We start from the raw sequence: 20,541 nt of genomic DNA, 5'->3' as shown, positions 1-20,541 counted from the left end.
TGCTCCTAGATATGGCCATAATTCCTTTCTTTACGGTTAGGGGAGGGGTGTTAGTGGCAAGTATACATATGATGGTGATTCTGAATAAAACCCATAGGATACTTTGAACTACAGGGCCAATGACAGGAATCTAAGGTGCAAGTCTTGCATCTTGGACCAGTAGGTGTTGGCACCTTAAGTTTTTGTTCCTTATTTTTAACTGAACTATTTGTCAAGTCCTTTTATTTTTAAAAATGCAGTGTTCGATGGCATCTGTCACTGTAGATACGCATGTTTTGCAATAGCTCGCCATCTGGTGTTGGGCCGGAGTGTTACAAGTTGTTTTTCTTCGAAGAAGTCTTTCGAGTCACGGGACCGAGTGACTCCTCCTTTTGTCTCCATTGCGCATGGGCGTCGACTCCATCTTCGATTGTTTTTTTTCCGCCATCGGGTTCGGACGTGTTCCTGTCGCTCCGAGTTTCGGAACGGAAAAATAGCTAATTTCAGAAGATTTTCGTCGGTATTGTTGCGTTCGGGGTCGGCGTAGTTAGATTCAACACCGCGTCTAAGATCGAAGAGCTCCGGTGCCCTTCGGGGTAATTTTTTCGATCCCCCGTCGGGGCCTGGTCGGCCCGACCGCGTGCAGAAGAACGCCGATGGAACGGACCCGTTCCGTTTCTGTCCCAAATGCCACAATAAATACCCCTATACAGACCAACACTTGGTCTGCAACCTGTGCCTGTCACCTGAGCACAGCGAAGACACCTGCGAGGCCTGTCGTGCGTTCCGGTCCCGAAAAACTCTCAGAGACCGTCGAGCCAGAAGACTTCAGATGGCGTCCGCGCCGACAGCCCACCGGGAGTTCGAGGAACAAGAAGAGGAGGGATCCTTTTCGATCCAAGAATCGGACTCCGAAGGATTCGACGATACACAAACCGTGAGTAGGACGTCGAAAACCACTCAAAAGAAGATTTACAAGGCCCAGGGGACGCCACTGCCATCAGGCCATGGCTCGACCCATAAATTCGGTGACCGACCGTCGGCACCGAAAAAGGCCCAAACAGTGCCGAGATCGTCCGTCCGACTCCGGTCGAGACACCGGCACGCAGCCTTCTCGGACCGAGAAAGTGCTGGAGACAAGCATCGACACCGAGATACCGGTGTAGACACGGCTCGACGCCGAGACAGCGGCACCGAAGAAGATCGACGCCGAGAGGTTTCGGCCCCGAAAAAGAAAAAAGTCACCTCGGAGCCGAAAAAAGATGCAGACAGGGTTTCGGTGCCGAAACAAACTGCAATCGACCCAGTTTCAGGCTCTTATACAGAAGAGCACTCGCTAACCTCCCAAATGCAAAAGCATAGGTTTGAGGAAGAACTACACTCAGCGGATGTAGACCATACGCAAAAGCGTATTTTCATACAGCAGGGGACAGGAAAAATAAGCACCCTTCCCCCTATTAGAAGAAAGAGAAGATTGGAGTTCCAAACTGAACAAACACCACAAACAAAAGTGGTGAAAAAAGTTACCCCACCACCCTCTCCTCCACCTGTGATTAACGTCTCACCAGCACAAACTCCATCACATTCCCCAGCTCACACCACCATGAGCCAGGGTGACCAAGATCAAGACGCATGGGACTTATACGACGCCCCAGTGTCAGATAAAAGTCCGGAGGCATACCCTACGAAGCCATCTCCACCAGAGGACGGCACTGCGTATTCTCAAGTGGTGGCTAGAGCAGCACAATTTCACAATGTAAGCCTCCACTCAGAACAGGTCGAGGATGACTTTTTATTCAACACACTCTCCTCCACCCACAGCTCCTACCAAAGCCTGCCTATGCTCCCTGGTATGCTCCGGCACGCAAAAGAAATCTTTAAGGAGCTGGTCAAAAGTAGGGCAATCACACCAAGAGTGGAAAAAAAGTATAAGGCGCCTCCTACAGACCCGGCTTTCATCACTACACAGCTGCCACCAGACTCTGTTGTTGTAGGAGCAGCTAGGAAAAGGGCCAACTCCCACACATCTGGAGATGCACCACCCCCAGATAAAGAAAGCCGCAAGTTCGATGCAGCTGGTAAAAGAGTCGCAGCACAAGCTGCAAACCAGTGGCGCATCGCTAACTCCCAGGCACTACTTGCGCGCTATGACAGAGCCCATTGGGATGAGATGCAACATCTCATTGACCATCTGCCCAAGGACCTACAAAATAGGGCAAAACAAGTGGTTGAGGAGGGACAGACCATTTCCAACAACCAAATCCGCTCCTCCATGGACGCTGCAGATACAGCTGCACGGACAATTAATACATCTGTAACTATCAGAAGGCATGCATGGCTCCGAACGTCTGGATTTAAACCAGAGATTCAGCAAGCAGTTCTCAATATGCCTTTTAACGAAAAAGAACTGTTCGGTCCAGAAGTGGACACAGCGATTGAGAAACTCAAAAAAGACACGGACACTGCTAAAGCCATGGGCGCACTCTACTCCCCGCAGAGCAGAGGGAATTATAGCACATTCTGTAAAACACCCTTTAGAGGGGGGTTTCGGGGTCAAAGCACACAAGCCAGCACCTCACAGGCAACACCGTCCAGTTACCAGGGACAGTACAGAGGAGGTTTTCGGGGACAATATAGAGGAGGGCAATTCCCTAGGAATAGAGGAAAATTTCAAAGCCCCAAAACCCCTACTACTAAGCAGTGACTCACATGTCACTCACCCCCTCCACACAACACCAGTGGGGGGAAGAATAAGTCATTATTACAAAGCATGGGAGGAAATCACTACAGACACTTGGGTTCTAGCAATTATCCAACATGGTTATTGCATAGAATTTCTACAATTCCCTCCAAACATACCACCAAAAGCACAAAATTTGACCAAACATCATTCCAATCTCCTGGAGATAGAAGTGCAGGCACTATTGCAAAAGAATGCAATCGAATAAGTGCCAAACACACAAATAAACACAGGAGTTTACTCACTGTACTTTCTGATACCAAAGAAGGACAAAACGCTGAGACCAATCCTAGACCTCAGAATAGTGAACACATTCATCAAATCAGACCACTTTCACATGGTCACACTACAAGAGGTATTACCATTGCTAAAACTACACGACTACATGTCAACTTTAGACCTCAAGGACGCGTATTTCCATATACCAATACACCCATCGCACAGGAAATACCTAAGGTTTGTATTCAAAGGAATACATTACCAATTCAAGGTACTGCCTTTCGGATTAACAACCGCACCAAGAGTCTTTACCAAATGTCTAGCGGTAGTCGCTGCACACATCAGAAGGCAGCAAATACATGTGTTCCCATATCTAGACGACTGGCTAATCAAGGCCCATTCGTTAGTAGAGTGCTCAAATCACACAAATCAGATCATACAAACCCTCTTCAAACTAGGGTTCACCGTCAACTTCACGAAATCCAACATTCTGCCGTGCAAGGTACAACAATACCTAGGAGCCATAATAGACACAACAAAAGGAGTAGCTACTCCAAGTCCCCAAAGAATTCAAAATTTCAACACCATCATACAACGCATGTATCCAACACAAAAGATACAAGCAAAGATGATATTACAACTCCTAGGCATGATGTCTTCATGCATAGCCATTGTCCCAAACGCAAGACTGCACATGAGGCCCTTACAACAGTGCCTAGCATCACAGTGGTCTCAAGCACAGGGTCATCTTCTAGATCTGGTGTTAATAGACCGCCAAACTTACCTCTCGCTTCTGTGGTGGAACAACATAAATTTAAACAAGGGGCGGCCTTTCCAAGACCCAGTGCCACAATACGTAATAACGACAGATGCTTCCATGACAGGGTGGGGAGCACACCTCGATCAACACAGCATACAAGGACAATGGAACGTACATCAAACAAAACTGCATATAAATCACCTAGAACTACTAGCAGTTTTTCAAGCACTAAAAGCTTTCCAACCAATAATAGTTCACAAATACATTCTCGTCAAGACAGACATGACAACAATGTATTATCTAAACAAGCAAGGGGGGACACACTCCACGCAGTTAAGCCTGCTAGCACAAAAAATTTGGCGTTGGGCAATTCACAACCAAATTCGCCTAATAGCACAATTTATACCAGGGATCCAAAATCAACTCGCAGACAACCTCTCTCGAGATCACCAACAGGTCCACGAATGGGAAATTCACCCCCAAATTCTGAACACCTATTTCAAACTCTGGGGAACACCTCAAATAGACTTGTTTGCGACGAAGGAGAACGCAAAATGCCAAAACTTCGCATCCAGATACCCACACAAACAGTCCCTAGGCAATGCCCTATGGATGAACTGGTCAGGGATATTTGCTTACGCTTTTCCTCCTCTCCCTCTCCTTCCTTACCTGGTAAACAAACTCAGTCAAAACAAACTCAAACTCATATTGATAGCACCAACTTGGGCAAGGCAACCCTGGTACACAACGCTGCTAGACCTATCAGTAGTACCCTACATCAAATTGCCCAACAGGCCAGATCTGTTGACACAACACAACCAAAAGATCAGACACCCAGATCCAGCATCGCTGAATCTAGCAATCTGGCTCCTGAGATCCTAGAATTCGGGCACTTACAACTTACCCAAGAATGTATGGAAGTCATAAAGCAAGCCAGAAGGCCATCCACCAGGCACTGCTATGCAAGTAAATGGAAGAGGTTTGTTTGCTACTGCCATATTAATCAAATACAACCTTTACACACAACTCCAGAACATGTAGTGGGCTACTTGCTTCACTTACAAAAATCTAACCTGGCTTTCTCTTCCATTAAAATACACCTTGCAGCAATATCTGCATACCTGCAGACTACCTATTCAACTTCCCTATATAAGATACCAGTCATTAAAGCATTCATGGAGGGCCTTAGGAGAATTATACCACCAAGAACACCACCTGTTCCTTCATGGAACCTAAATGTTGTCCTAACTAGACTTATGGGTCCACCTTTTGAACCCATGCACTCCTGCGAAATACAGTTCCTAACCTGGAAGGTTGCATTTCTCATCGCCATTACTTCCCTAAGAAGAGTAAGCGAGATTCAGGCGTTTACAATACAAGAACCTTTTATACAACTACACAAGAATAAGGTCGTCCTAAGGACTAATCCTAAATTTTTGCCAAAGGTTATTTCACCGTTCCATCTAAATCAAACAGTGGAACTTCCAGTGTTCTTTCCACAGCCAGATACCGTAGCTGAAAGGGCACTACATACATTAGATGTCAAAAGAGCATTAATGTATTACATTGACAGAACAAAGAACATCAGAAAGACTAAACAACTATTTATTGCATTTCAAAAACCTCATGCAGGAAACCCAATATCAAAACAAGGTATAGCCAGATGGATAGTTAAATGCATCCAAATCTGCTACCTTAAAGCTAACCGACAGCTGCCCATTACACCAAGGGCACACTCCACCAGAAAGAAGGGTGCTACCATGGCCTTTCTAGGAAACATCCCAATGCAAGAAATATGTAAGGCAGCCACATGGTCTACGCCTCACACATTCACCAAGCACTACTGTGTAGATGTGTTATCCGCCCAACAAGCCACAGTAGGTCAAGCCGTATTAAGAACATTATTTCAAACTACTTCCACTCCTACAGGCTGAACCACCGCTTTTGGGGAGATAACTGCTTACTAGTCTACGCAAAACATGCGTATCTACAGCGACAGATGCCATCGAACTGAAAATGTCACTTACCCAGTGTAAGGAAATGCCTCCTTGGCATGGTTGCCCCCTGACTTTTTGCCTTTGCTGATGCTATGTTTACAATTGAAAGTGTGCTGAGGCCTGCTAACCAGGCCCCAGCACCAGTGTTCTTTCCCTAACCTGTACTTTTGTATCCACAATTGGCAGACCCTGGCATCCAGATAAGTCCCTTGTAACTGGTACTTCAAGTACCAAGGGCCCTGATGCCAAGGAAGGTCTCTAAGGGCTGCAGCATGTCTTATGCCACCCTGGAGACCTCTCACTCAGCACAGACACACTGCTTGCCAGCTTGTGTGTGCTAGTGAGGACAAAACGAGTAAGTCGACATGGCACTCCCCTCAGGGTGCCATGCCAGCCTCTCACTGCCTATGCAGTATAGGTAAGACACCCCTCTAGCAGGCCTTACAGCCCTAAGGCAGGGTGCACTATACCATAGGTGAGGGTACCAGTGCATGAGCATGATACCCCTACAGTGTCTAAATAAAACCTTAGACATTGTAAGTGCAGGGTAGCCATAAGAGTATATGGTCTGGGAGTCTGTCAAACACGAACTCCACAGCACCATAATGGCTACACTGAAAACTGGGAAGTTTGGTATCAAACTTCTCAGCACAATAAATGCACACTGATGCCAGTGTACATTTTATTGTAAAATACACCACAGAGGGCACCTTAGAGGTGCCCCCTGAAACTTAACCGACTATCTGTGTAGGCTGACTAGTTTTAGCAGCCTGCCACAAACCGAGACATGTTGCTGGCCCCATGGGGAGAGTGCCTTTGTCACTCTGAGGCCAGTAACAAAGCCTGCGCTGGGTGGAGATGCTAACACCTCTCCCAGGCAGGAATTGTCACACCTGGCGGTGAGCCTCAAAGGCTCACCTCCTTTGTGCCAACCCAGCAGGACACTCCAGCTAGTGGAGTTGCCCGCCCCCTCCGGCCAGGCCCCACTTTTGGCGGCAAGGCCGGAGAAAATAATGAGAATAACAAGGAGGAGTCACTGGCCAGTCAGGACAGCCCCTAAGGTGTCCTGAGCTGAGGTGACTCTAACTTTTAGAAATCCTCCATCTTGCAGATGGAGGATTCCCCCAATAGGGTTAGGATTGTGACCCCCTCCCCTTGGGAGGAGGCACAAAGAGGGTGTACCCACCCTCAGGGCTAGTAGCCATTGGCTACTAACCCCCCAGACCTAAACACGCCCTTAAATTTAGTATTTAAGGGCTACCCTGAACCCTAGAAAATGAGATTCCTGCAACTACAAGAAGAAGGACTGCCTAGCTGAAACCCCTGCAGCGGAAGACCAGAAGACGACAACTGCCTTGGCTCCAGAAACTCACCGGCCTGTCTCCTGCCTTCCAAAGATCCTGCTCCAGCGACGCCTTCCAAAGGGACCAGCGACCTCGACATCCTCTGAGGACTGCCCCTGCTTCGAAAAGACAAGAAACTCCCGAGGACAGCGGACCTGCTCCAAGAAAAGCTGCAACTTTGTTTCCAGCAGCTTTAAAGAACTCTGCAAGCTCCCCGCAAGAAGCGTGAGACTTGCAACACTGCACCCGGCGACCCCGACTCGGCTGGTGGCGATCCAACCCCTCAGGAGGGACCCCAGGACTACTCTGATACTGTGAGTACCAAAACCTGTCCCCCCTGAGCCCCCACAGCGCCGCCTGCAGAGGGAATCCCGAGGCTTCCCCTGACCGCGACTCTTTGAATCTAAAGTCCCGACGCCTGGGAGAGACCCTGCACCCGCAGCCCCCAGGACCTGAAGGACCGGACTTTCACTGGAGAAGCGACCCCCAGGAGTCCCTCTCCCTTGCCCAAGTGGAGGTTTCCCCGAGGAACCCCCCCCTTGCCTGCCTGCAGCGCTGAAGAGATCCCGAGATCTCTCATAGACTAACATTGAAAACCCGACGCTTGTTTCTACACTGCACCCGGCCGCCCCCGCGCCGCTGAGGGTGAAATTTCTGTGTGGACTGGTGTCCCCCCCCGGTGCCCTACAAAACCCCCCTGGTCTGCCCTCCGAAGACGCGGGTACTTACCTGCAAGCAGACCGGAACCGGGGCACCCCCTTCTCTCCATTCTAGCCTATGTGTTTTGGGCACCACTTTGAACTCTGCACCTGACCGGCCCTGAGCTGCTGGTGTGGTGACTTTGGGGTTGCTCTGAACCCCCAACGGTGGGCTACCTTGGACCAAGAACTGAACCCTGTAAGTGTCTTACTTACCTGGTAAAACTAACAAATACTTACCTCCCCTAGGAACTGTGAAAATTGCACTAAGTGTCCACTTTTAAAACAGCTATTTGTGAATAACTTGAAAAGTATACATGCAATTTTTATGATTTGAAGTTCCTAAAGTACTTACCTGCAATACCTTTCGAATAAGATATTACATGTAGAATTTGAACCTGTGGTTCTTAAAATAAACTAAGAAAAGATATTTTTCTATACAAAACCTATTGGCTGGATTTGTCTCTGAGTGTGTGTACCTCATTTATTGTCTATGTGTATGTACAACAAATGCTTAACACTACTCCTTGGATAAGCCTACTGCTCGACCACACTACCACAAAATAGAGCATTAGTATTATCTATTTTTACCACTATTTTACCTCTAAGGGGAACCCTTGGACTCTGTGCATGCTATTCCTTACTTTGAAATAGCACATACAGAGCCAACTTCCTACATTGGTGGATCAGCGGTGGGGTACAAGACTTTGCATTTGCTGGACTACTCAGCCAATACCTGATCACACGACAAATTCCAAAATTGTCATTAGAAATTGATTTTTGCAATTTGAAAAGTTTTCTAAATTCTTAAAAGACCTGCTAGGGCCTTGTGTTAGATCCTGTTTAGCATTTCTTTTAGAGTTTAAAAGTTTGGTAAAAGTTTGAATTAGATTCTAGAACCAGTTTTAGTTTCTTAAAAAGTATTCCAACTTTTAGAAGCATAATGTCTAGCACAGATGTGAATGTGGTGGAACTCGACACCACACCTTACCTCCATCTACAGATGAGAGAGCTAAGGTCACTCTGTAAACTAAAGAAAATAGCAATGGGCCCCAAACCTACCAAAGTACAGCTCCAGGAGCTTTTGGCAGAGTTTGAAAAGGCCAACCCCTCTGAGGATGGCAACTCAGAGGATGAAGATAGTGACTTGGAGGGAAATTCCCCCCCTCCAGTCCTACTTAGGGAGAGCAGGGCTTCTCAAGCCCTGACTCCACAAATAATAGTCAGAGATGCTGGTTCCCTCACAGGAGGGACCAACAACTCTGAAATCACTGAGGATAACCCCAGTGAAGAGGACATCCAGTTAGCCAGGATGGCCAAAAGATTGGCTTTGGAAAGACAGATCCTAGCCATAGAGAGGGAAAGACAAGAGATGGGCCTAGGACCCATCAATGGTGGCAGCAACATAAATAGGGTCAGAGATTCTCCTGACATGTTGAAAATCCCCAAAGGGATTGTAACTAAATATGAAGATGGTGATGACATCACCAAATGGTTCACAGCTTTTGAGAGGGCTTGTGTAACCAGAAAAGTGAACAGATCTCACTGGGGTGCTCTCCTTTGGGAAATGTTCACAGGAAAGTGTAGGGATAGACTCCTCACACTCTCTGGACAAGATGCAGAATCTTATGACCTCATGAAGGGTACCCTGATTGAGGGCTTTGGATTCTCCACTGAGGAGTACAGGATTAGGTTCAGGGGGGCTCAAAAATCCTCGAGCCAGACCTGGGTTGACTTTGTTGACTACTCAGTGAAAACACTAGATGGTTGGATTCAAGGCAGTGGTGTAAGTAATTATGATGGGCTGTACAATTTATTTGTGAAAGAACACCTGTTAAGTAATTGTTTCAATGATAAACTGCATCAGCATCTGGTAGACCTAGGACCAATTTCTCCCCAAGAATTGGGAAAGAAGGCGGACCATTGGGTCAAGACAAGGGTGTCCAAGACTTCAACAGGGGGTGACCAAAAGAAAGGGGTCACAAAGACTCCCCAGCAGAAGGGTGATGAGACAACCAAAACTAAAAATAGTAAAGAGTCTTCTACAGGCCCCCAAAAACCTGCACAGGAGGGTGGGCCCAGAGCCTCTTCACAAAACAATGGGTACAAGGGTAAAAACTTTGATCCCAAAAAGGCCTGGTGTCATAGCTGTAAACAGCATGGACACCAAACTGGAGACAAGGCCTGTCCCAAGAAAGGTTCCACTCCAAACTCCCATCCAGGTAACACTGGTATGGCTAGTCTCCAAGTGGGATCAACAGTGTGCCCAGAGCAAATCAGGGTCCACACTGAAGCTACTCTAGTTTCTGAGGGTGGGGTGGATTTAGCCACACTAGCTGTCTGGCCGCCTAACATGCAAAAATACAGACAGCAACTCTTAATTAATGGGACTAGAATAGAGGGCCTGAGGGATACAGGTGCCAGTGTCACCATGGTGACAGAGAAACTGGTTTCCCCTGGCCAATACCTGACTGGAAAAACTTACACAGTCACCAACGCTGACAATCAGAGAAAAGTACATCCCATGGCAATGGTTACTTTAGAATGGGGAGGGGTCAATGGCCTGAAGCAGGTGGTGGTCTCCTCAAATATCCCAGTGGACTGTCTGCTTGGAAATGACCTGGAGTCCTCAGCATGGGCTGAGGTAGAGCTAAAAACCCATGCAGCAATGCTGGGTATCCCTGAACTGGTGTGTGTGAAAACGAGAGCACAATGCAAGGCACAGGGTGAAAAAGTAGAGCTGGAGTCTGGAAAAATGGCCCAGCCTACCAAGAGAACAGGAAAGTCAGTTGGGAAACCAACTGCAACACAGCAAAAGAAAGGGAACCTCTCTTCTCAGGAAGAAGTTCTGCCCTCTGAGGGAACTGAGCCTTTGGAGCTTGAACCTTATCAGGTTGAGCTCTTAGGCCCAGGGGGACCCTCAAGGGAGGAGCTGTGTAAGGGACAAGAAACCTGTCCCTCTCTTGAAGGCCTTAGGCAGCAAGCTGCTGAAGAGTCCAAAGGCAAGAAAAATGGAACACATAGGGTCTATTGGGAAGATGGGCTCCTGTACACTGAGGCCAGAGACCCCAAACCTGGTGCCACTAGGAGAGTGGTAGTGCCTCAGCTGTTCAGAGAGTTCATCCTAACATTGGCCCATGACATTCCCCTTGCTGGACATTTGGGACAAACCAAGACGTGGGAGAGGTTAGTCAACCACTTCTACTGGCCCAATATGTCCAACATGGTTAAGGAGTTTTGCCTCTCCTGCCCCACCTGTCAAGCCAGTGGTAAGACAGGTGGGCACCCAAAGGCCCCCCTCATTCCACTTCCAGTGGTGGGGGTGCCCTTTGAAAGAGTGGGTGTGGACATAGTTGGTCCACTGGAACCTCCCACAGCCTCAGGAAATATGTATATCCTGGTAGTAGTGGATCATGCTACCAGGTATCCTGAAGCTATTCCCCTTAGGTCGACTACTGCCCCTGCAGTAGCCAAGGCCCTCATTGGTATCTTTACCAGAGTGGGTTTCCCTAAGGAGGTGGTGTCTGACAGAGGTACCAACTTCATGTCAGCATACCTAAAGCACATGTGGAATGAGTGTGGAGTGACTTATAAATTCACTACACCTTACCATCCACAAACTAATGGCTTAGTTGAGAGATTCAACAAGACATTAAAGGGCATGATCATGGGGCTCCCAGAAAAACTCAAAAGGAGATGGGATGTCCTCCTGCCATGTCTGCTTTTCGCTTACAGGGAGGTACCACAGAAGGGAGTAGGGTTCTCACCCTTTGAACTTCTGTTTGGTCATCCTGTAAGGGGACCACTTGCCCTTGTTAAAGAAGGCTGGGAGAGACCTCTCCATGAGCCTAAACAGGACATAGTGGACTATGTACTTGGCCTTCGCTCTAGAATGGCAGAGTACATGGAAAAGGCAACCAAAAACCTTGAGGCCAGCCAACAACTCCAGAAGTTTTGGTATGACCAAAAGGCTGCACTGGTTGAGTTCCAACCAGGGCAGAAAGTCTGGGTTCTGGAGCCTGTGGCTCCCAGGGCACTCCAGGACAAATGGAGTGGCCCTTACCCAGTGCTAGAGAGGAAGAGTCAGGTCACCTACCTGGTGGACCTGGGCACAAGCAGGAGCCCCAAGAGGGTGATCCATGTAAACCGCCTTAAGCTCTTCCACGACAGGGCTGATGTCAATCTGTTGATGGTAACAGATGAGGATCAGGAGGCAGAGAGTGAACCTCTCCCTGATCTTCTGTCATCAGACCCAAAAGATGGTACAGTAGATGGAGTGATCTACTCAGACACCCTCTCTGGCCAACAGCAAGCTGATTGTAGGAGAGTCCTACAACAGTTTCCTGAACTCTTCTCCTTAACCCCTGGTCAGACACACCTGTGTACCCATGATGTGGACACAGGAGACAGCATGCCTGTCAAAAACAAAATCTTTAGACAGTCTGACCATGTTAAGGAAAGCATCAAGGTGGAAGTCCACAAGATGCTGGAATTGGGAGTCATTGAGCGCTCTGACAGCCCCTGGGCTAGCCCAGTGGTCTTAGTCCCCAAACCTCACACCACAGATGGAAAGAAAGAGATGAGGTTTTGTGTGGACTACAGAGGGCTCAATTCTGTCACCAAGACAGATGCTCATCCAATTCCAAGAGCTGATGAGCTCATTGATAAATTAGGTGCTGCCAAATTTCTAAGTACCTTTGACTTGACAGCAGGGTACTGGCAAATAAAAATGGCACCTGGAGCAAAAGAAAAGACAGCATTCTCCACACCTGATGGGCATTATCAGTTTACTGTTATGCCCTTTGGTTTAAAGAATGCCCCTGCCACCTTCCAAAGGTTGGTGAATCAAGTCCTTGCTGGCTTGGAGTCCTTTAGCACAGCTTATCTTGATGATATTGCTGTCTTTAGCTCCACCTGGCAGGATCACCTGGTCCACCTGAGGAAGGTTTTGAAGGCTCTGCAATCTGCAGGCCTCTCTATCAAGGCATCCAAATGCCAGATAGGGCAGGGAACTGTGGTTTACTTGGGACACCTTGTAGGTGGAGGCCAAGTTCAACCACTCCAACCCAAGATCCAGACTATTCTGGACTGGGTAGCTCCAAAAACCCAGACTCAAGTCAGGGCATTCCTTGGCTTGACTGGGTACTACAGGAGGTTTGTGAAGGGGTATGGATCCATTGTGACAGCCCTCACTGAGCTCACCTCCAAGAAAATGCCCAAGAAAGTGAACTGGACTGTGGACTGCCAACAGGCCTTTGACACCCTGAAACAGGCAATGTGCTCAGCACCAGTTCTCAAAGCTCCAGATTATTCTAAGCAGTTCATTGTGCAGACTGATGCCTCTGAACATGGGATAGGGGCAGTTTTGTCCCAAACAAATGATGATGGCCTTGACCAGCCTGTTGCTTTCATTAGCAGGAGGTTACTCCCCAGGGAGCAGCGTTGGAGTGCCATTGAGAGGGAGGCCTTTGCTGTGGTCTGGTCCCTGAAGAAGCTGAGACCATACCTCTTTGGGACTCACTTCCTAGTTCAAACTGACCACAGACCTCTCAAATGGCTGATGCAAATGAAAGGTGAAAATCCTAAACTGTTGAGGTGGTCCATCTCCCTACAGGGAATGGACTTTATAGTGGAACACAGACCTGGGACTGCCCATGCCAATGCAGATGGCCTTTCCAGGTTCTTCCACTTAGAAAATGAAGACTCTCTTGGGAAAGGTTAGTCTCATCCTCTTTCGTTTGGGGGGGGGTTGTGTAAGGAAATGCCTCCTTGGCATGGTTGCCCCCTGACTTTTTGCCTTTGCTGATGCTATGTTTACAATTGAAAGTGTGCTGAGGCCTGCTAACCAGGCCCCAGCACCAGTGTTCTTTCCCTAACCTGTACTTTTGTATCCACAATTGGCAGACCCTGGCATCCAGATAAGTCCCTTGTAACTGGTACTTCAAGTACCAAGGGCCCTGATGCCAAGGAAGGTCTCTAAGGGCTGCAGCATGTCTTATGCCACCCTGGAGACCTCTCACTCAGCACAGACACACTGCTTGCCAGCTTGTGTGTGCTAGTGAGGACAAAACGAGTAAGTCGACATGGCACTCCCCTCAGGGTGCCATGCCAGCCTCTCACTGCCTATGCAGTATAGGTAAGACACCCCTCTAGCAGGCCTTACAGCCCTAAGGCAGGGTGCACTATACCATAGGTGAGGGTACCAGTGCATGAGCATGATACCCCTACAGTGTCTAAATAAAACCTTAGACATTGTAAGTGCAGGGTAGCCATAAGAGTATATGGTCTGGGAGTCTGTCAAACACGAACTCCACAGCACCATAATGGCTACACTGAAAACTGGGAAGTTTGGTATCAAACTTCTCAGCACAATAAATGCACACTGATGCCAGTGTACATTTTATTGTAAAATACACCACAGAGGGCACCTTAGAGGTGCCCCCTGAAACTTAACCGACTATCTGTGTAGGCTGACTAGTTTTAGCAGCCTGCCACAAACCGAGACATGTTGCTGGCCCCATGGGGAGAGTGCCTTTGTCACTCTGAGGCCAGTAACAAAGCCTGCGCTGGGTGGAGATGCTAACACCTCTCCCAGGCAGGAATTGTCACACCTGGCGGTGAGCCTCAAAGGCTCACCTCCTTTGTGCCAACCCAGCAGGACACTCCAGCTAGTGGAGTTGCCCGCCCCCTCCGGCCAGGCCCCACTTTTGGCGGCAAGGCCGGAGAAAATAATGAGAATAACAAGGAGGAGTCACTGGCCAGTCAGGACAGCCCCTAAGGTGTCCTGAGCTGAGGTGACTCTAACTTTTAGAAATCCTCCATCTTGCAGATGGAGGATTCCCCCAATAGGGTTAGGATTGTGACCCCCTCCCCTTGGGAGGAGGCACAAAGAGGGTGTACCCACCCTCAGGGCTAGTAGCCATTGGCTACTAACCCCCCAGACCTAAACACGCCCTTAAATTTAGTATTTAAGGGCTACCCTGAACCCTAGAAAATGAGATTCCTGCAACTACAAGAAGAAGGACTGCCTAGCTGAAACCCCTGCAGCGGAAGACCAGAAGACGACAACTGCCTTGGCTCCAGAAACTCACCGGCCTGTCTCCTGCCTTCCAAAGATCCTGCTCCAGCGACGCCTTCCAAAGGGACCAGCGACCTCGACATCCTCTGAGGACTGCCCCTGCTTCGAAAAGACAAGAAACTCCCGAGGACAGCGGACCTGCTCCAAGAAAAGCTGCAACTTTGTTTCCAGCAGCTTTAAAGAACTCTGCAAGCTCCCCGCAAGAAGCGTGAGACTTGCAACACTGCACCCGGCGACCCCGACTCGGCTGGTGGCGATCCAACCCCTCAGGAGGGACCCCAGGACTACTCTGATACTGTGAGTACCAAAACCTGTCCCCCCTGAGCCCCCACAGCGCCGCCTGCAGAGGGAATCCCGAGGCTTCCCCTGACCGCGACTCTTTGAATCTAAAGTCCCGACGCCTGGGAGAGACCCTGCACCCGCAGCCCCCAGGACCTGAAGGACCGGACTTTCACTGGAGAAGCGACCCCCAGGAGTCCCTCTCCCTTGCCCAAGTGGAGGTTTCCCCGAGGAACCCCCCCCTTGCCTGCCTGCAGCGCTGAAGAGATCCCGAGATCTCTCATAGACTAACATTGAAAACCCGACGCTTGTTTCTACACTGCACCCGGCCGCCCCCGCGCCGCTGAGGGTGAAATTTCTGTGTGGACTGGTGTCCCCCCCCGGTGCCCTACAAAACCCCCCTGGTCTGCCCTCCGAAGACGCGGGTACTTACCTGCAAGCAGACCGGAACCGGGGCACCCCCTTCTCTCCATTCTAGCCTATGTGTTTTGGGCACCACTTTGAACTCTGCACCTGACCGGCCCTGAGCTGCTGGTGTGGTGACTTTGGGGTTGCTCTGAACCCCCAACGGTGGGCTACCTTGGACCAAGAACTGAACCCTGTAAGTGTCTTACTTACCTGGTAAAACTAACAAATACTTACCTCCCCTAGGAACTGTGAAAATTGCACTAAGTGTCCACTTTTAAAACAGCTATTTGTGAATAACTTGAAAAGTATACATGCAATTTTTATGATTTGAAGTTCCTAAAGTACTTACCTGCAATACCTTTCGAATAAGATATTACATGTAGAATTTGAACCTGTGGTTCTTAAAATAAACTAAGAAAAGATATTTTTCTATACAAAACCTATTGGCTGGATTTGTCTCTGAGTGTGTGTACCTCATTTATTGTCTATGTGTATGTACAACAAATGCTTAACACTACTCCTTGGATAAGCCTACTGCTCGACCACACTACCACAAAATAGAGCATTAGTATTATCTATTTTTACCACTATTTTACCTCTAAGGGGAACCCTTGGACTCTGTGCATGCTATTCCTTACTTTGAAATAGCACATACAGAGCCAACTTCCTACACCCAGTGTACATCTGTTCGTGGCATCAGTCGCTGTAGATTCGCATGTGCCCACCCGCCTCCCCGGGAGCCTGTAGCAGTTTTGGAAGTTACCTTCAACTATTTGTATATGTATCATCTCAACCTTAAATAGGTACATACTTAGTCACTCCATTGCATGGGCACTATTACTACAATTCAACTCCTACCTCACCCTCTGCGGGGAAAAACAATCGAAGATGGAGTCGACGCCCATGCGCAATGGAGACAAAACGAGGAGTCACTCGGTCCCGTGACTCGAAAGACTTCTTCGAAGAAAAACAACTTGTAACACTCCGGCCCAACACCAGATGGCGAGCTATTGCAAAACATGCGAATCTACAGCGACTGATGCCACGAACAGATGTACACTGGGTAAGTGACATTTTCATTTTTTAAATATGTTGCATTTCTTTTAGGTGCCATAGAAAAGCAGAAGCTGGTCTACATTCTCAACAGAGATGCTGCTGCCCGTCTGACCATCTCCTCCCCACTGGAAGCACACAAAGCCAACACCCTGGTTTACCACGTTGTTGGAGTTGATGTGGGCTTTGAGAACCCCATGTTTGCCTGCCTGGAGATGGACTATGAGGTAAGTGAGGGCTAATAATTGTGTAGAGGATTGTTGAAAGCTGTAAGGTTAGGATTCTCCATAGGACAGACCCAGGTGGGAACCTATTATTTGGAAACAAAGGTAATCATCTGAATGTTATCAGGCTCCACTGAAGGATGGCTCTGTTTATGACCCAGTACGGTAGAACTGTGCTCACAACATAAAACCATAAAGAGAATTATGTCTTCACTTGCATTATTTTTTACGAGTTTGATTCTATGACCTTTCCCACACTGTGCCGCTGTTCTTGTTGAGGTTTGGGGGTGGTGGGGGAGTATTCAGTCTCTCTTATTGGACTTGTAGAAGGATGTGTAGTAGGGATGTTGAGTAGGAGGAGAGCCTAGCAGCTGTTTATCCCATAGCAACAGGATGGGCTTGGAGAGTGCCTGGGGCAACCCTAGATGTTAGTAAACACAATGAATGGATGCAGTTAGTCCATTAAAGGAGTTAAATGTTTTAAGCCTGCCTGACTGGGTTGGAGAGGCACTGGAATTAAGTATTAAAGAGTGTACGTCTCTGAGGAGGTGACCTCTGCTTGGTGAAGGCCTGAGCCTGGAACGTCAGAACACTTGTGAATGTGGTTTGTCAACCCTGTAGTTAGAGAAAAAACAATGCTTGGGGCAGCAGAATTCCTACTGTTCCAGACATGAGCCATCCTTATAGGCATTATCATATAAGCAATCTAATTTCTAGATGCAGCATTTGGGTTATCGTGGTAATCCAGTTAACCACTATATGGATGAGAAGTAGTATTACCACCAACATGTGCAAAGATCTAATTTGGAGGAGCTCTTTAGCGGTAACGGTGTCCCTGGGTTGGCTGAGCTTTTGTTTAAGATGTGGGTATTTCTCTAAGGTCTGTAGTTGTCTAGCATATTGAATGTGCAGCCGAGGGACCAACTGCCTTGCACATTGAGAATGAGGCCCCAATTCCCTATTTCCTTGAAGAACAGCCCCACCATCCTCTTCCCATGCTACATCGTAATTCTTACCCTTTCTTATCACTCCTGTGTTTATCTAGAGAAGCCCAGTCCTCTGCTTTACCTATTTGGAAAAGGAACTAGATTGTTTCCCTAAATGAAAAAGCTGAGTAGATCGGAGTTCCAGGTAATATGTGGTCTGGAAAATATTTGCAAAGCAACAAAGATGCCAGTCTTTACTTGCCTTGTTTTCACTCATCCAACACTCTAAATTTGGACCTAACCTACTTCCTTTTTTAAATCCTACTTGAGCGCTGATTATGAGCCTGAATATTATTTTTGGGCATTTAATCTCTACCATATTGACGTTTCTGGTGAAGTGTTCCTGAGCTTTCTGGCTCTGTGGAAGATTGTTGGGGTCCTAATGGAACATTTCTCAACTGTTTTTCAGGAGGCAGATAACGATCCAACTGGTGAGGCAGCAGCAAACACCCAGCAAACTCTTACTTTCTACGAGTTGGACCTGGGATTGAACCATGTGGTGCGGAAGTACAGTGAACCCCTGGAAGAGCACGGCAACTTTTTAGTGACAGGTAATTACAAAAATTGTTTTCTGCCACTGTTTCTATCCTATATAAGTTTATCCCCCCTCCAATAATTGTAATAAAAATTAACATATTGCAGTTGCTCATGTGTCCTTAAAGCATCTGTTACTGAGCAATGATTCCTGGAATGCTTTCCGCTCAATTTCTGTGGATGATTTAAATATGCTACTGATTCAGTTATATATTGTAAGGAAATGCCTCCTTGGCATGGTTGCCCCCTGACTTTTTGCCTTTGCTGATGCTATGTTTACAATTGAAAGTGTGCTGAGGCCTGCTAACCAGGCCCCAGCACCAGTGTTCTTTCCCTAACCTGTACTTTTGTATCCACAATTGGCAGACCCTGGCATCCAGATAAGTCCCTTGTAACTGGTACTTCTAGTACCAAGGGCCCTGATGCCAAGGAAGGTCTCTAAGGGCTGCAGCATGTCTTATGCCACCCTGGAGACCTCTCACTCAGCACAGACACACTGCTTACCAGCTTGTGTGTGCTAGTGAGGACAAAACGAGTAAGTCGACATGGCACTCCCCTCAGGGTGCCATGCCAGCCTCTCACTGCCTATGCAGTATAGGTAAGACACCCCTCTAGCAGGCCTTACAGCCCTAAGGCAGGGTGCACTATACCATAGGTGAGGGTACCAGTGCATGAGCATGGTACCCCTACAGTGTCTAAACAAAACCTTAGACATTGTAAGTGCAGGGTAGCCATAAGAGTATATGGTCTGGGAGTCTGTCAAACACGAACTCCACAGCACCATAATGGCTACACTGAAAACTGGGAAGTTTGGTATCAAACTTCTCAGCACAATAAATGCACACTGATGCCAGTGTACATTTTATTGTAAAATACACCACAGAGGGCACCTTAGAGGTGCCCCCTGAAACTTAACCGACTATCTGTGTAGGCTGACTAGTTTTAGCAGCCTGCCACAAACCGAGACATGTTGCTGGCCCCATGGGGAGAGTGCCTTTGTCACTCTGAGGCCAGTAACAAAGCCTGCACTGGGTGGAGATGCTAACACCTCTCCCAGGCAGGAATTGTCACACCTGGCGGTGAGCCTCAAAGGCTCACCTCCTTTGTGCCAACCCAGCAGGACACTCCAGCTAGTGGAGTTGCCCGCCCCCTCCGGCCAGGCCCCACTTTTTGGCGGCAAGGCCGGAGAAAATAATGAGAATAACAAGGAGGAGTCACTGGCCAGTCAGGACAGCCCCTAAGGTGTCCTGAGCTGAGGTGACTCTAACTTTTAGAAATCCTCCATCTTGCAGATGGAGGATTCCCCCAATAGGATTAGGGATGTGACCCCCTCCCCTTGGGAGGAGGCACAAAGAGGGTGTACCCACCCTCAGGGCTAGTGGCCATTGGCTACTAACCCCCCAGACCTAAACACGCCCTTAAATTTAGTATTTAAGGGCTACCCTGAACCCTAGAAAATCAGATTCCTGCAACTACAAGAAGAAGGACTGCCTAGCTGAAAACCCCTGCAGCGGAAGACCAGAAGACAACCAACTGCCTTGGCTCCAGAAACTCACCGGCCTGTCTCCTGCCTTCCAAAGATCCTGCTCCAGCGACGCCTTCCAAAGGGACCAGCGACCTCGACATCCTCTGAGGACTGCCCCTGCTTCGAAAAGACAAGAAACTCCCGAGGACAGCGGACCTGCTCCAAGAAAAGCTGCAACTTTGTTTCCAGCAGCTTTAAAGAACCCTGCAAGCTCCCCGCAAGAAGCGTGAGACTTGCAACACTGCACCCGGCGACCCCGACTCGGCTGGTGGCGATCCCACACCTCAGGAGGGACCCCAGGACTACTCTGATACTGTGAGTACCAAAACCTGTCCCCCCTGAGCCCCCACAGCGCCGCCTGCAGAGGGAATCCCGAGGCTTCCCCTGACCGCGACTCTTTGAACCTAAAGTCCCGACGCCTGGGAGAGACCCTGCACCCGCAGCCCCCAGGACCTGAAGGACCGGACTTTCACTGGAGAAGTGACCCCCAGGAGTCCCTCTCCCTTGCCCAAGTGGAGGTTTCCCCGAGGAATCCCCCCCTTGCCTGCCTGCAGCGCTGAAGAGATCCCGAGATCTCTCATAGACTAACATTGAAAACCCGACGCTTGTTTCTACACTGCACCCGGCCGCCCCCGCGCTGCTGAGGGTGAAATTTCTGTGTGGACTTGTGTCCCCCCCGGTGCCCTACAAAACCCCCCTGGTCTGCCCTCCGAAGACG

The 20,541-nt window shown here is 48.6% G+C and overlaps 1 protein-coding gene across 5 annotated transcripts in view; it reads left to right on the top strand.

Moving 5' to 3' along the window:
- SF3B3 (splicing factor 3b subunit 3) overlaps nt 1–20,541 on the top strand; it is a 342,606-nt gene that overhangs the window by 49,200 nt on the left and 272,865 nt on the right. For all 5 annotated transcript variants that reach the window (XM_069217510.1, XM_069217514.1, XM_069217511.1 and 2 more), the window contains 2 exons: nt 16,609–16,781; nt 18,174–18,315. In XM_069217510.1, the coding sequence (XP_069073611.1) occupies nt 16,609–16,781; nt 18,174–18,315 (315 nt within the window). The remainder of the gene's footprint in view (nt 1–16,608; nt 16,782–18,173; nt 18,316–20,541) is intronic.

The sequence above is a fragment of the Pleurodeles waltl genome, chromosome 12 (genome assembly GCF_031143425.1).
Source record: "Pleurodeles waltl isolate 20211129_DDA chromosome 12, aPleWal1.hap1.20221129, whole genome shotgun sequence".
NCBI lineage: Eukaryota > Metazoa > Chordata > Amphibia > Caudata > Salamandridae > Pleurodeles > Pleurodeles waltl.
Note: the sequence above shows the minus strand (reverse complement) of the source record. Positions and strands in the feature narration are given on the sequence as shown.